Genomic DNA, 17,216 nt, shown 5'->3' with positions numbered 1-17,216 from the left:
ACGCGGGAAATGCCATGCAGGAAATGCGTTGTGCTGAGAAGGGCGCCCGGGGCACCCCACAGGCAGCCTCGGTGCCACTCGAGTGTCTCTGTCCCACTTCGGGGTGCGCTGTCCGGACCAAGGCCTGGGTACGTTCTTCCGCCACCAGAGGGCGGCCCAAGCCCCGATCCCGCGGTCGGGGGACGGGATGCCCTGCGAGTGGCACCTTCTGTGGCGTGGACCGCGCCGCACAGCCTCCCCCGCGGCCTCTCCAGCCGAAGAGCTGGCGCCGCCACGTGGAGGTGCAGGGTCCGGCCTGGCGCGGACACTTTCGTGCGTGGGCCTGGCAGGAAGAAGAGCGTGGTGCTATCGGACCCTGTAACTCAAGCTCTCCTCGCTATAAAGAAGTATGAGTTTTTCTTTTTCGTGTACTTTGTTGTTGGTTGGTTGTTTCTGAGACAGGGTCTGGTCACTCAGGCTGCAGCGCAGTGAGGCAATCTCAGCTCACTGCAACCTCCACCTCCCGGGCTCAAGCAATCCTCCTGCCTCAGCCTCCTGAGTAGCTGGGATTACAGGGGTCATCACCATGCCCAGCTGATTTTTTTTTTTGACCATTTAATATGAAAAGCATTTAGATTCTCTGTTTATAGAATATCCCATTTAGCCACTACTCCACCTACCTATGGGAATCAGAACAAATCCTGAGAATAAATTTACAAATGAGAGATTCTTCAGGTGGGGGGAGGTGGCTCACGCCTGTAATCCCAGCACTTTGGGAGGCCGAGGTGGGCGGATGACCTGAGCTCAGAAGTGCAAGACTAGCCAGGGCAACATGGCAAAATCCTGTCTTTACAAAAATCACAAAAATTAGCCAGGGTGGTGGCCTATGGTCTCAGCTACTCAGGAGGCTGAGGTGGGGGGATCACTTGAGCCCAGGAGGTGGAGGTTGCAGTAAACAAGATGGCATCCAGCCTGGGTAACACAGCGAGACCCTGTCTCAAAAAAAAAAAAAAAAAAAAAAAAGGAGGTTCTTTTTAAGTGGTGGGTGTCGGGTAGGGGCTGAGAGAAGGACGAGGTGGCCCTATCACAAGGTGACATGACAAGCTGGTCCTGGGTGGGGGTCCAAGTTTGGTTACAGCTCAGTTTCCCACAACGTGGACAGCGACATGGTTCTCTAAGCTTCGTTCCCAGGGCTGTGACAATGATGAGAGCAGCCTGGAGGGTGTGAACCAGAAGAGGAGCTGAGGCCCCGTGGGAGGACTGGAGGGAGGGTGGGATTTCGGAGCTGCTGGAAAGGCAGGCTCAGGCCTGTGCGTGGATCTGCTCTCTGTGCACTGCACCGCGGGCTCACCAGGGAGCTGGGCAGAGGGCTGAGCCAAGGCTGACATCCAGTCCTACCAGGAAAGGGGCGCACAGGGGAGCGGGCGCCATGGGAGGGCTTGCAGAGTGCTCGCAAGGCCAAAGTGCCATCAGTACCATGCAGGTGGGGAAAGGGCCCAGAGCTGCAACCTGCCCCTCACAGAGATCCTGACCTAGAGAAGGCCCTGACAGCCAGCTGGGCTTCAGAGAGGCGACGGACGGGGCGGGGAAGCGTTCCGTGCCTGGAGACTGGGGAGAAGGGGTGGGAGGCACAGAGAGAGAGGGCCGTTCGTTTGGACCACCACGAGGGTGGGGGTCATGGGGGAAGTTGAGCCATGAGCCCCTGGAGAACCAGTCACCAAGGGCCCTGAATGCCGGTTTGAACCGTATTTGATGGGCAAGGGGGACCCCAGGATTCTCCTGAATGGGATTCAATTCTGTATTCTGATCTCCAGGCCAGTGGAGTCGGGCGCCCAGTGCTCAGGCCTGAAGAGGGAGCCCAGGGCAGCAGCCCTGCCACACCTGTCCCCAGAAAATGACCAAGCATGATGGCTACGGGGCCCTGCTCGACCCCACCCACCAAGAGCCTCGGGGGCCAGATCATACTCCCAGACAGTGGGAAAGCCAAGCGGAGGGACAAGCCTGCGAGGGAGGCATTGGCTGAAGTTCCCAGGGGCGGGGCCTCAGCTCTCGCTCTCGGGCAAGCTGTAGCCAAATGATATGTTGCTGAATGCGGCCGGATGATTCCCGGGTATGGACGAGACTCCCAAGAGTGTGCCTGGCTCCGCAGAGCTAATGGAGAGCGGGCACTCAGGCGTCTGCGGAGCAGAGCTCTGCCTATGGGGCCATTTGTCATGCAGCTGCCGGAGAGGAAGCTGGGGCCAGGCTGCAGCCTGTGTGTCTCTTCCGCAGGCTCAGATCCTACATGCAAGGTTTTCACTGGAAAGCAGGGATTTGCGGAGTCAAACAGGAGGAAGATGACCCAGCACCCACGGGGCCGGTCCCGAAGCCTTGCACGGGGACTGGGGCTTGGTGGCCCCTTCCTGCCACTCCACTCTCTGCTGGCCCGGAAGCTCAAGGCCATTCTCCAACAGTCTTTGCCGGCTGGGCCAGAAGAACTGTTAATAAGGTTGCTTGTTCAGGGCAGGGCGGGGAAGGCACGGGCACCAATTAGGCCTAAAGTAATTTGATTCAGTTGTGTGTAATTCAAGTGCTTAGAGAGGTGGTTTGCTTTTTCCAGCATAGGAACTCTTGCCCTCATCCCAGGCTGGCCGGTGCCTGGAAACCGTGCCCAGACCCTGCATGCAGCACCCAGATTGCTAGCTCTGCCTGCTGTCACCTCCCAGAGGAGTCTGTGGGTGGCAGGATGCCAGGGAGCACGTCCCCCACCAGGCCTCTGCCCACCCTCCCTTCCTGGCTGCAGGAGAAACCCGCAAGCAGCCTGGACCTCTGTGCCCCACCACGGCCACCTCGACCCTCACCTGACGCTGCGGATCCCTCTCCACAGCCCCCCACCCCACCCTGCACTCTTTCTTGGCTGCCTGACCCTACATAGTCAACAACCTCCTTGAGACATTAGTTTCCTAATGGGAGGGAAATTCACCAGTGGGGGAGGGAGAGCGAGGAGCTAAAGAGAGGAGAGCAAAAGTGGAAGGGAACAAAAAGCCGCGTGGAGAGGGGGCAACATGAGGTGGAAGGAGAGAGCCCGAAGCTGGGGGTGGGCGCTGGTGGACAGGACGGCAAAGTCCTGCCAGTCGAGCTCAGCCCGAAGACCACAGAAGGTCTGCAGTGCCCAATACCTTCAACTGGGCTTAGCTCATCACTCATCTTCCTCCATTGCCTCTGCCCACGTTACCGGGGTCTAGTGGGCCACAGTCAGTGCCACACGAGAAAGAAAAGGAGCAATGCCCTCGAGGCTCCCAGGTTGGACAGCCCAGCTGGCATGCCAAGCTTGACCATGCGAGGTGAGCTGTCCTGGGATGGGCTTGGCTACCGCCAGGCGTGCAGGTAGGCACACAGGTGGATGCGGCCTCAGGCTCTGCCTGCCTTTGTGGCATCTCAAGTGAGCTGTGAGAAACTCCTGGGAAGGAGGCCTTACCTTTCGAGAGGAATGCTTTTCGGAAGTCTCCAGGTCCCCATCCAGGAGCGGCATGGCGAAGGAGCTCAGGTCCTGGTGTGGACAGAGAGCATGCGATCAGTGACAGTGGCCCAGCGACTATACAGAGCTCTAAGTGGCTGTCACTTTCCCTTTCCCGGGTTCTCATCCTCCAAATCCACCATGAAGAAGAGACGCAGATGTGTTAGCCACACCCACCCCGCAAAACCCCTGACCACCCAACACATTCGCTTCCGGAACGTGCAATGAAACTTCCAGTAGCAGCCACGACCTCCCACCACCCCAGGGAAGGAGGAAAGAAGAAATGGCTGGGGACTGAAGGGGACAGGAAGGCAGGCAGAAAGGGTGGAGGAAGAAGAGCCCCATCTCAGGCTGCGCTAGGGAGCGGCTGATGAACAGGATTTTATCCCCCAGCACAAAACATGGTTCCTGGGGCCTGTGTCTGCCTGGGAAGATGAAGGGGCAGGGATGAGGGGGTGGCGGCTGAGGCAAAACTATCAGCATACTCTAATGACATGGTGGGCAAAACAGAGTCTAAAACAGATTGGAGGAAAGTAGCTCACCACATGCTCACTGCGTCTGAAACAGCCGCGCCCCTTCCTCCCCTTCAGCTCACCACATGTGATCACTGCATCTGAAACAGCCCCGCCCCTTCCTCCCCTAGGGCTCACCACGTGATCACTGCGTCTGAAACAGCCCCGCCCCTTCCTCCCCTAGGGCTCACCACGTGATCACTGCGTCTGAAACAGCCCCGCCCCTTCCTCCCCTTGGGCTCACCAGGTGATCACTGCGTCTGAAACAGCCCCGCCCCTTCCTCCCCTAGGGCTCACCACGTGATCACTGCGTCTGAAACAGCCCCGCCCCTTCCTCCCCTAGGGCTCACCACGTGATCACTGCGTCTGAAACAGCCCCGCCCCTTCCTCCCCTAGGGCTCACCACGTGATCACTGCGTCTGAAACAGCCCCGCCCCTTCCTCCCCTTGGGCTCACCAGGTGATCACTGCATCTGAAACAGCCCCGCCCCTTCCTCCCCTAGGGCTCACCACGTGATCACTGCGTCTGAAACAGCCCCGCCCCTTCCTCCCCTAGGGCTCACCACGTGATCACTGCGTCTGAAACAGCCCCGCCCCTTCCTCCCCTTGGGCTCACCAGGTGATCACTGCATCTGAAACAGCCCCGCCCCTTCCTCCCCTTGGGCTCACCAGGTGATCACTGCGTCTGAAACAGCCCCGCCCCTTCCTCCCCTAGGGCTCACCACGTGATCACTGCGTCTGAAACAGCCCCGCCCCTTCCTCCCCTTGGACTCACCACGTGATCACTGCGTCTGAAACAGCCCCACCCCTTCCTCCCCTTTACCTCACCACACGTGATCACTGCATCTGAAACAGCCCCGCCCCTTCCTCCCCTAGGGCTCACCATGTGATCACTGCATCTGGAAACAGCCCCACCCCTTCCTCCCCTAGGGCTCACCACGTGATCACTGCGTCTGAAACAGCCCCGCCCCTTCCTCCCCTTGGGCTCATCACGTGATCACTGCGTCTGGAAACAGCCCCACCCCTTTCCTCGAGCACTGCGTCTGAAACAGCCTCGCCCCTTCCTCCCCTTGAGCCCACGACATGCTCACTGCGTCTGAAACAGCCCCGCTCCTTCCTCCCCTTGAGCCCACCATGTGCTCACTGCGTCTGAAACAGCCCCGCCCCTTCCTCCCCTTGAACCCACCACCTGTTCACTGCGTCTGAAACAGCCCCACCCCTTCCTCCCCTTGAGCCCACCACGTGCTCACTGCGTCTGAAACAGTCCCGCCCCTTCTTCCCCTTGGGCTCACCAGGTGATCACTGCGTTTGAAAGCCCCGCCCCTTCCTCCCCTTGGGCTCACCACGTGATCACTGCGTTTGAAAGCCCCGCCCCTTCCTCCCCTTGGGCTCACCACGTGATCACTGCCTCTGAAACAGCCCGCCCCTTTCCTCCCCTTGAGCCCACCACGTGCTCACTGCGTCTGAAACAGCTCCGCCTCTTCCTCCCCTTGGGCTCACCACGTAATCACTGCGTCTGAAACAGCCCCGCCCCTTCCTCCCCTTGAGCCCACCACGTGCTCACTGCGTCTGAAACAGCCCCGCCCCTTCCTCCCCTTGAGCCCACCACGTGCTCACTGCGTCTGAAACAGCCCCGCCCCTTCCTCCCCTTGAGCCCACCACGTGCTCACTGCGTCTGAAACAGCCCCACCCCTTCCTCCCCTTGAGCCCACCACGTGCTCACTGCGTCTGAAACAGCCCCGCCCCTTCCTCCCCTTGGGCTCACCACATGCTCACTGCGTCTGAAACAGCCCCGCCCCTGCCTCCCCTTGGGCTCACCACATGCTCACTGCGTCTGAAACAGTCCCGCCCCTTCTTCCCCTTGGGCTCACCAGGTGATCACTGCGTTTGAAAGCCCCGCCCCTTCCTCCCCTTGGGCTCACCACGTGATCACTGCGTTTGAAAGCCCCGCCCCTTCCTCCCCTTGGGCTCACCACGTGATCACTGCCTCTGAAACAGCCCGCCCCTTTCCTCCCCTTGAGCCCACCACGTGCTCACTGCGTCTGAAACAGCTCCGCCTCTTCCTCCCCTTGGGCTCACCACGTAATCACTGCGTCTGAAACAGCCCCGCCCCTTCCTCCCCTTGAGCCCACCACGTGCTCACTGCGTCTGAAACAGCCCCGCCCCTTCCTCCCCTTGAGCCCACCACGTGCTCACTGCGTCTGAAACAGCCCCGCCCCTTCCTCCCCTTGAGCCCACCACGTGCTCACTGCGTCTGAAACAGCCCCACCCCTTCCTCCCCTTGAGCCCACCACGTGCTCACTGCGTCTGAAACAGCCCCGCCCCTTCCTCCCCTTGGGCTCACCACATGCTCACTGCGTCTGAAACAGCCCCGCCCCTGCCTCCCCTTGAATCTTGCCTTGTGAAAACCTTTTACACCAGGCAGAAACCCACCCAGCCATCCTCAAGTCGAGTAGAGCTGCATCTAATCTTTCTTTTCATTTTAAAGCTTTTAGTCGTGATAAAATACACATAAAATTTGCCGTCTCAACCGCAAATTTGCCGCAAATTTAAGTGTGCCGTTCAGTGGCATGAAGCACATTCACATTGCTGTGCAGCCGCCACCACCGTCATCTCTAGAACCTTCCGTCTTCCCACACCGAAACACTGTCCCCATCAGACACTAGCTCCCCCCAACAAAGGCTTGGCAACCACCCTTGTACTTCCTGTCTCTTTGAATGTGACCACTCTAGGCACCTCAGGTAAGTAGAATCACACAGTATTTGTTCTTTTGTGACTGCCTTACTCCACTAAGCACAATGTCTTACAGGTTCCTCCATGTGGTAGTGGGTGCCACAGCTCCCTTCCTTTTGAAGGCTGAATAATATTCCATTGTATGATTAGACCATATTCTGCTTATGCACTCATTAGCTGAGGGACATTTGGGTTGCTTCTACCTTTTGGCTACTGTGAATAATGCTGCTGTAACTATGAGTGTTGTTTGAATTGTGTCTCACTTCCCACCAACAAAATCCATATGTTGAAGTCCTTCCCACCAGGGCCTCAGAATGTCACTGTATTTGAATACAGGGTCTTTAAAGAAGCAGTTAATTTAAAATGAGGTCATTAAAGTGGGCCCTAGTCCAACATGACTGGTGTCCTTGTAGGAAGAGGTTAGGACACAGGCATCTACAAGAGGAAGACCACACATGAAACCGTAGGGAGAAGACAGCCACCAAGCCAGAGAGAGGGGCCCCTGAAGAACCACCCTGCCAACACTTTGATCTTAGACTTCCAGCCTCCAGAATCACATTTCTGCTGTTTAAGCCACCTCACCTAATCTGGAGTGCTTTGCTATGGCAGCCTAGCAAACCAACACAACAGGTGTGCAAATCTCTCTTCGGGACCCTGCTTTCAGTTCTTTTCTGTTTATGCCCAGAAGCGGAACTGCTGGACATCGGGTAATCCTATTGTCAATTTTTTGAGGAGCCACTCAAGTGTTTTCTGCAGCAGCCACCCCATGTTACTCACCACCCACAGCACCCGAGGGTTTCCATTTCTCCACATCCTCACCAACACTTGTTATCTTCTGTTTTTGTTTTATATGACAGCCATCTTAAGTGGTTGTGAGCTGGCATCTCATTGTGGTTTTGATTTGCATTTCTCGGATAGTTAGTGATGTGGAGCATGTTTTCATGTGCTTATTGGCCATTTGTATATCATCTTTGGAGAAGTGTCTATTCAGGCCATTTGTCTATCTTAATAGACAAATTAAGATAGAAATTTGTCTATTCTACTCCTTTGCCCATTTTTTAATTGATTGTGCCTGACTTGTAAGAATTCTTTATGTATTCTGGTTATTAACCCCTTATCAGATACATGACTTGCAAATACTTTCCCCCGTTCTGTGGGTTGCCTTTTTACCCTGCTGATCGTGTCCTCTGATGTACAAAGGCTTTGATTTATCTAATTTTCCTTTTTTTGCCTGTGCTTTTGGTTTTGTATTCAAGAAATCATTGCCAAATTCAATGTCATGACACTTTCCCCTATGTTTTCTTCTACGAGTTTTCTATTTTATGGTTTTAGCTCTTATATTTATGTCTTTGATCTATGTTAATTTTTGTATATGGTATAAACATAAGGGTCCAACTTCATTCTCTTACATGTGGATATCCAGTTTTCCCAGCACTACTTGTTGAAAAGATGGGCCTTTCCCCGTTGAATAGTCTTGGCATGACTATGGAAAGTCATTTGACTGCATCTTTGAGGGTTTATTTCTGGACGTTCCATTTTACTCCATTAGTCTGGATGTCTATTTTTTTTATGACAGTATCACACTGTTTTGATTATTGTGGCCTTATAGTAAGTTTAAAATCGGGAAATGTGAGACCTCCAACTTTGTTCTTTTTTTTTTCAAGATTGTTTTTCCTATGTAGGGTCCCTTAAGTTTCCACATAAATTTTAGGATAGACTATTCTATTTTTGGAAAAAATGCCATTAGGATTTTGATAGAGATTGCACTGAATCTGTAGACCACTTTGGGTGGTCTTGACGTCTTAACAATATTGCCTCCCAATCCATGAACATAGGATGTTTTTTTCATTCATTTGTGTCTTCTTTCATTTCCTTGTGTAGTTTTCTGTGCACTTAACCTTTTTTTTTTTTTTTTTTTTTTAACCCATTCCCTTCTCTCCGCACCTTTGCCCTTCGGGTCCAGGCCTCCACCCGCTCTCACCAAGTTCCCTCTTGGGCCACCTGATTATTGTCCAAATCATTCAGCCTTCCTGTTTGGACCTACGCTCCAAGTCTCTGCTTAAGGAGCAACCCCTGCAAGTGTGAGCCTCATCACATCAGCTCCCCTGCTAAGGCCCCAGCCACTCTACCATCACCTTGGCAATGGCTTCCAGGCCTGGCTGACTGAGACACACCAGTGAGATCACCTGGGGAGCATGGGGAGTGTGCACTGGCCTGTGGTACAGCCAGGGCATTTGGATATTCCACCACGGCCCAGATGCTACTTGCTTCCCACGGAGGAGTCTCAGGATCAGCCAAGGTCAGGAGCTCCCAGCTGGGCCTGCAGGCTGCAACCCAGGCCCACAGATTAGCTGGCCTCTGCAGCCTTATTTCTGATGTTCTCTGTTTCTGTCTCCTTTCAGCAACAGCCCAGGCAGGTGTTTTTTATTCTCTAAACACAGCTGTGCGTCCATGGACATCTCACCTGGAACACTGTCTTAACTCCTCAGACACTTCAGTTCATGGCTACCATCCACCCCTCCTGTGAACTGCTCCCGCCTTGCTTCAGCCACTCAAGGACAGCTCCAGTGTCCTGTCCACAGCCCCCAGCAGGGAGCCCGGCCCATAGCAATGCAGGAATCACCCGGTGCCATTCACCAAACACCCCAAGCCCTTTCCTTCCTCTGAGCTGGTCTCTTGCTCTTCCTGTACCTGCCCCCAAATCCTGGTTCACAAAGTAAACTCCTATGTATCCTGCAAAGCCCAATTCAAATACACTCTCTGGCTGAGAGTCACCCTTGGGCAGAATTAACCATCTCTCATTAATTATTCTAGACTGTGTCCCACAGTACTTTAGACACACCTTTATTACCGGACTCATAACACCGTATTATACTCATCTACCAGTTTCTTTCGCTAACTAGACTTTGAATCCATCACTGGCAAGAGCAAAGCTACCCACCTCTCTGTTCTTGGCCTCGTACTGTACCCAGCAGGCAGCCGTTTCCAGATGTGTTTGAATTAACTCCCCGACCGAGCACCCTCTTGCGCCTGCAGCAAGCGTGGGGGCCGCAGAGTCTGTGCCTCGGGCCAGTGATCAGGCCACACGTGGCTGCAGTTCACTGGGAAGTGACGAGGGACCAGGGTGGGTCTCTTATCGCCCATTTTAATGAGCACATTCCTCCCTGGTTTCAAATTCTCATTACCCTCTAACACTGGTTCACAACAGCAGTTTCCACATGCAGAAGCTTTTTCACAAATCCTCACTTGCTCCTCATGCAACCCTAAGGAGCCTCCTGCTCTAACAACCGAGGCTGAGGAGCTTTAAAGAGACTCACGTCAAGACGGTGTAAAAGAGCTGAGGGCTGGATGCGGGGCTTGCTGCTAGCTCAGGTTGCTCGCGGGCCCCGGACAACTGCCCAGAGTGGCAGAGGCAGGTCCCACGCGGGTGTCTGGACCAGAGTGAGTATGAGGGCATTGCATCAAGCCCAACACTGCGGCCCGCCGCGTGGCTGCTGGACTCAGGTGAGCGTACCTGCCTGGTCATGAAGTCTAGCAGGGAAGTCCTCTGGCACAGATGGCAGGCCTTGCTGGAAGGCTCTCCCACCCCCAACCCCACCTTCCAGCAAGTCCCAGTGTTCTAATCTTGGCTCCCATCTCCAGAGCTCACCAGGAAACATGACGCACCTTGGGGCCCGGTGTGGGAAAATCTCTAACTGCAGCTATGGCAACTAGGCTCTTGGCTTGTAGAATGCTTAGGACCTGGCGTCACAGGTGACATACCAGAAGGCTCAGGCACCTGGATTTGTCCCATTCACGTGATTTCTAATTTAAAACTCCTGATTCTAGTCCCTCACTTCCTCTTCCTGTCCACCGACCCGTCAGGCCCTCACGGGACTGGGAGGACATTTAGGGGGTGACGCTGACGCACCAGGAGATGCTGAAGTCCTGATTGCTGCCAAGAGATGGCTTTAGCACTCTGATTTTTATCCGCTGCACAAAATGTCAGTCAGACCTTGACCACATGTGTTGGAGCCAGAAAAGTGAATTTTCAGGATTTGGACCGATAAAGTCACCTGTCAGGAAAGCATCAGGACCAAAGAGAAAAGCCCCAAGTTTGAGAGAATTCCTGAGATGTAAGCTGACCTTAAAAGCAACTCATTTATCCACCTCCCTGCCATAGAAATCCAGGCAAAAGCCAAAAGTCTCTCACAAAAAAAGTGAGGTATTAACAACAGAGCCATCGTTAATCTGACATGAGTATGCCCTTCTGAAACCCCAACTGTGGCCTCATTTGGTCCTCAAAGCAACCCAGACAAGTAGGAAAGACAAGTGGTATCATCCCTGTCTGTAGATGAAGATACTGAAGGTCAGAGAGCTTGAGTCATTTGTACAATTCCAGAGAATCAGACAGTAGCAAGCATGGCCTGTAACCAGGTGCACCTGCTCCCAGCTCAGAACGCTTTCTATGAAACTCTGTCACCTCCTTGGAGTGGCTCAGTTCCAGTAACAGAAAAACAGCTTGGTACCAGAGACTATAAAGAGCGAGCTTTTCTGCATAAAATCAGTATCCTTGGCACAGTGCAACCTCAGGGGAGGGAAGGAAGGATAGATGAGGATTTGTATAGTCCCACGATTCATTCCCCAGGCAGCTTACCATACTAACTTTCTCCTGGAGTTCTTCTTCACCAAAAGTAACTCATGCCGTTTTTGCAAGGTACAGAAACGTCTAAAAAATCCCGCCACCAAATGCAATCCTTCACGTTGCACTGGCCGCATTTTGGAGTCATCTACTCCTCCAGCCCCCGGACCCCTACTTATCCCAATATTTCCCCATAAGATAAACAGATTTTCTAATGTTTGTAATCAACTAATTTGTGCATTCTTGAAGGATGGGGGTGGTTTCACTCACAGCTCAGCCCTGACAGCAGGTGCTAAGTGTGTATCGATCAGATGCTGCTCTGACCTTCCAGCGTTTCTGAGGTTTTATCTTACAGAACTTCCTTGTTGATGCAGGTGGGATACCCCAGAAAGAAGGCAGAGAAGAGTGCAAATACAGGACAAACAGAAAGGCAGTGGCAGGGGCCCACGACAGCCCCCACCTCAGGACATACTCGAGGTTTTAAATATCAGGGTCATGATAAACATTCCTGTTTGATTCCAACCGAGGAAGGCACACATCTGGGATGATCTGCATTCTCCACTCCTGCTGAGCAGACCCCAGCACAGAGAGCACCATCTGCACGGCCGGGCCATGCGTTCGCTGAGTCCAGGGCCCCTCCCTGGCATATACGAGCCCCCCTGCGTCCCTCAGGCCCTGGAGAACACAGCCTGCAGCAGGGAGGGAGCTGGGGCTGAGCCGGAGCCCAGCTCTGTGATCTGTGATCTGGGGATCTTGGGCATGTCTGGACTTCAGCTTTGCATCTGTCAAATGAGAGCGCTGAACTAGAGAATCTCTGAAGATGCCTTTTAGCTCACACATTCTTTGTTCTTACCTACTGAACCGGACGGTAGGTGAGATCAGGAACGTTGTGAAGGAACGCCATTAGATTCAGAATAAGATGCATGTTTTCATCTCCTGCCTTCATCATAGAAATCGCTCCCTCCTACTCTCAAACCACCAAAGACTCTCCACTGCTCTCAGAGGTGCAGGGCTTTTGGGCGGAGTCTCCGTGGCCAGGGCCACACCGTGGGGGAAGGACAGAGCTTGGACCTAGCGGCGTTTCTGCCTTTCCATCTTAATGTGTATCTTGATCTGCTTCTGAGGTTCTAACCCTTAGGGCTTCTCACCTGATTGTTCCGCTCCCTCAATCCCAAGGGCCTGGGCCATCAGCTGGAGGGCTGAGCAGGATCTATCGCCGCTCAGTGAGCCCGTGAAAGCTGCCCGTGGCCTCCCCAGCTACTGGCCTGAGGCCCGCGGTTCCCACCTGGACCCTGTCCTGCCCGCCTCGCTGGCCCTCGGTCACTGCCTGGGGAGTGGCCCACAGGCTCTGAGCATGGCTGAGTGGTGACTGTGGCTTGGAGCTGCCCCAAGTGGTGACGGCTTCGGCAGGCCCCTCTGCTGCGAGGCACAGGGAGGTGTCTCCGGACAGGCCAGCCTTGCGCAATCCCCAAAACCACCAAATGGGCAATTCTTGGTACTGATGGGCGGCAGGAGGTGACCAGAGCCAGGTCAATTGGAGCCTTTGAAAAACATTCATGTTATGTAACTACTCTCAGAAAAATAAGGAACAAATACCGAATCACTGGAACCAGGCAGCAGGGGAGGGCCAGCGGCCAAATCCGGGAAGGCCTGAACGCCACTCTCAGAGAAGTTCCAGAGTCACTTAACTTTCCACGGAGGACACTGGAGTTTCTCGCTGCAGCCCGAGGGACTTCCCAATGTAAAAAGAAAAATCCAATTGTGTTTCACTCCTGCGGCCACGCTTCCTCCCCGGCTCCCCCACCTGGTGGTCCTGGTTCCCACAGCCGGCTGGGGGTCTCCCTCCCTGCCCGCCGAGGACCCTGGCCTGGCAGCCTGAGCCCCACTGGCTTTGAGGAAGTCCCCGGCTCCACCGTATTCCCAGTTCCTCGTCTGGCCCGAGGCCACCTGGGGCTTCCCTAGCTCCCTGTCAGCACCAGACATGAAACTCCTTTTGCTCAAAACCAAGTAGCCGCAGAATCCCGGGCTTGGGGTGCCCAGGCGGCCGCGATCCTCCCTGCAGTTCTGCAGTCACGCCTTCTGGGGAGCCTCCGCCGTCCCGTCTGTAAAATGAGCCGTCATGCCTTCTTATCACAGGCTGGTGGGAAACCAGAAGGAGGATGCCAGCAAAGGCCCCTATGCCACTGGGGATGGTGAGGAATGCTGGCCGAGGGCACACTGGGGCCTGACGACAAAGGCCGGGAGAAGGTACAAGGGCATCATCACCAGGGCAGCCAGGACCCTCGTGCAGCTCCCCGTGGAAGCTAGGGCAGTTGCTGATACTCAACCAAGGCCTGAGATTGGGTTGCAGAGGCTTCTGCAAAGACACTGGCTTCCCCCTTTATAGTTAGAAAGCTGTCTTTATCCCTTTCCCAAGCTGAAAGACAAGATGATTCATCACTTGCGTTCTAAAGAGGAACAGAGCGGCTGCTCCCAGAGGCTCTGGCTCTCTCCCTGTGCAAAGGGCAGCCGAGCCTTTCTTTGCCCCCCACTCTATCAGGCAGCCTTTGCTTGACCAGAGCTCCAGGGAAGCTCGGAGGGACCCCACTAGCCTCCTGACGTTGCAGCTGAGGACGCCGTGCAGGGGCGAATGGTGCCTCTTCAGAGCACATGGGGGTGGCTGCCTGCCCATCCTGACCCCAGGGGCTTGTGCTGTGGGACTCCTGAGAGCCCCCTCCTAGTTCAGGGCCCCAGAGCGGCCACTTTTAGGGAGCTGCTCCCAGGCCAGGGTGAATCCAGCCTATGGTGACCACACATGCTTTTTATCTTCTTCCAGCCTGTCTGACATCCCCCAGAAGGAGGGAGTTGGGGGCAGGGACACCTCGTTGAGGGGTAGGTTGGGTGGAGGCTACAGGATCTGGGTCAGCTCACAGTTCATAAGGAAGGACATGCAGGTGTGGGGGCAGGCTGGCATGGCTCGCGCAGCTGTCTCCTCCAGGACCAGCGGCAGGCGGCCTCCCAGCTCCCTTAAGAGGGTGTGGCCTGGGCTGCAGGTTGCCGCCTCCATCAGGAGCAGCTGTGGTCTTCACAGGTGGCACCCCAGGTCCCAGCCAGGGGACAGGGGAGGGGATGTGATCGGACAGGGAGCGCTGAGCTCCAGCGACCACCTCCCATCGTGGAGTCGGTAATGATTCCTTTTACGTGTCAGGCTGGCCAGGCCATAGCACCCGCTGATTCAGTCAAACACCAACCAGGTGGTTGCCATGGGAGTATCTGCCAATGTGGTTAATATCTACAATCAGTGATTTAAGTGAAACAGATCGCGCTCAGTGATGTGGGTGGGCTGCCCCCAGTCCTCAGCAGGCCTGAGGGGGAAACAGAGGGTTCCAAAAGGAGAAATTCTGCTTCGTGACTGCAGCATCGACTGCCTGGGCTTCCAGTCCATCTGCCCAGTGGATTTGGGACCTTCCAGTTCCGACCAATGTAGGAGCCAATCCCTTCTAACAAATCTCTTATAAACATATTGCACGATAGTATGTACATATTAACCATGTTATATACGTTATATAATTGATATCTTATGTGATTATATCTCCTTAACAGACGTATTTTTCTTAATATATGTATATGCATATTATTCTTAATATATACAGGCAGCTTAATATATATTATTTTCTTAATATATGTAAATTAAGAAAAATAAATCTATATGCTTAGACTTCTCTTGGTTCTCTTTCTCTGGACACACCGCCTCTCACAGAGCCCTGGGCCTCATCCCCCAGCTGATGGGGACAGACACAGGGAATGTCCAGGGTAAAAGCAGCCCGCTGTTTGGAAGTGCTTGGCCTTTTCTGCACAGATGGATGGGGTCCACTCCGTCATCAGGTGGGCTCTCTGGGCACAACACGGAGCCTCCACTTTGCCCAGGGCCCAGTGAGACACCCAAAGGCCCCAGCTGGACGAGGGGACAAATGTGTGAAGGGCTGTCATCCTGGCAGGGCTTGGAGAACAGCGGGAAACGGCCAGACGCCCTACTTTGGCTGTCCGGGAAGAACGTCCACGGGACATAAAGGGCAGCCACAGGTTCAGAAAAGCACTGCCATCGCCGTCCGGCCTCAACTTTGAGCCTTGGCAGGAGAGTGGGACAATCCTCTAGCTTTGCACACTGGGTCACAGTCACGCAAGTGTCTGTCACAGCATCTTGTCAACCTGTCCTGTCACTGAGGGTCTGTCTCCTGCCATACCCCGTCGGGTCTCGGCCAGGACCTCGTCTCATTCACCTGGCTCGCCCGCTCCTCCCAGGGCTGGATTCCACAAGTCTGTCCTTCCCCTTTGCAGAGCTGACTCTGGGGGAGGATCATAAGCTGAAGCATGAGTGACTGAGGATGGCCCGGGAGAGGGGGCAGAAACAGCAAGACCTCGGGATACGGGAATGATGCCCTCATGCGCTGCCTCCAGCCCTGTGAGGAGGGACAGCCCTTCCTTTCTAGAGCCGTCTTCAGCTCCCACGTTATGATTCTACCAAGACAGGTGTGAAAAGGCCAGGGGGTTCTGGGGATGTTTTATTTACTCACAAATAAAATGCCAGACCACCAGCCAGTCCTGGCGCTGTGCCCTCGGTGAGCGCTAATGACTCAAGGGAAAGCCCCCGAGGCCTTACACCCACCAGGCCAGCTGCAGCCAGCCCAGACTTCAGAGGAAAAACCAGTCTCGAGGTGAGAAGGGGAGGTGACCCTGGTCTGGCTTCTGCCGCTCAGGCCCCAGTGGCCCTGGGTCAGGTCCACGGCTTCCCCACCCCCACCACTGCCTGGTGCTCCCTGCGGGTATACATCCCGTGGTTTTGGTTATCACTTGAAGACAAACTGCAGGAGGGACACTATGAACTCCAATACAGTTGGACACCCAGGGGACATTTTTGTAAGATCACAGAGTTGCTAGCTGGCTCTGAGACATGCCCCCCTCTACATAGGAGGACCTTGTGCAAGGTCCAAACGAGGACTCAGAGACCTCATTTCTGCTCCCGAACAGCTACCCAAGTGTGGCTTTGGGGTCTGGCCCGGAGCTGAGGCCTGCAATGGTTTTCAGCTCAGCGCTTTCGGAATCTCAACTGTCCCTATCTACAGAGCCATACAGCGAAAGATTCTTCCCGAACGCTTTCTACGGGCATCCAAGGATTCCTTCCACTCCGTCTTCTTTCACCCACCCAACTCTGTGCCAGGCACATTATAGATCAAAAGGTCCAGGGAGTTCAGAGGAAGCAGGAAATACCACAGGCTTGAAAAGAAAGTCAGGCTTCCCCTGCTGAGCTTGGTGAGTAGAGGGGCTTTCACGTGTGCACCCTCGCCTCCATCCCTGGGTGAGCCAGCCACTCCCAGAGCATTTGGGCGGAGCTCTTGAGACTGACAGTCCCAACTCGTCAGTGGATTATGAAATCAATTTAGTGCATTGCACAACCACCGAACACTGAAATAGAATAAAGAATGCATCTCATTGTTGCATGAAGCCTGTGTCTCAATGATTCATACACACATAGAATAAAATGTACTTTCTGTTTGTTTGTTTTTTCCTCAAGACAGAGTCTTGCTCTGCTGCCCAGGCTGGAGTGTGGTGGTGCGATCTTGGTTCACTGCAACTTGCGCCTCCTGGGTGCAAGTGATTCTCCTGCCTCAGCCTCCCAAGTAGCTGGGACTACAGGTACGCATCACCACACCCAGCTAATTTTTGTATTTTTAGTAGAGATGAGGTTTCACCATGTTGGCGATGCTGGTCTTGAACTCCTGACCTCATGATCCACTGCCTCAGCCTCCCAAAGTGCTGGGATTACAGGCATGAGCCATCATGCCTTGCCTGTCTATTTTCTGTTTTTTGTTTTTTGGGGTTTTTTTTTTGAGATGGAG

General features: G+C 54.4%; 1 protein-coding gene across 6 annotated transcripts in view; it reads right to left on the bottom strand.

The window, feature by feature from the left end:
- Nucleotides 1–17,216, bottom strand: part of PRKAG2 (protein kinase AMP-activated non-catalytic subunit gamma 2) — a 328,214-nt gene that overhangs the window by 232,179 nt on the left and 78,819 nt on the right. For 5 of the 6 annotated variants that reach the window (XM_074378897.1, XM_074378896.1, XM_039472803.2 and 2 more), the window contains exon 2: nucleotides 3,437–3,508. In XM_074378897.1, the coding sequence (XP_074234998.1) occupies nucleotides 3,437–3,508 (72 nt within the window). Of the gene's footprint in view, nucleotides 1–3,436; nucleotides 3,509–12,488; nucleotides 12,544–17,216 lie in introns of those variants that run through there. The other variant, XM_074378900.1, reaches the window with a different exon arrangement.

Source organism: Saimiri boliviensis, chromosome 10, assembly GCF_048565385.1.
Source record: "Saimiri boliviensis isolate mSaiBol1 chromosome 10, mSaiBol1.pri, whole genome shotgun sequence".
Lineage (NCBI taxonomy): Eukaryota > Metazoa > Chordata > Mammalia > Primates > Cebidae > Saimiri > Saimiri boliviensis.
Note: the sequence above shows the minus strand (reverse complement) of the source record. Positions and strands in the feature narration are given on the sequence as shown.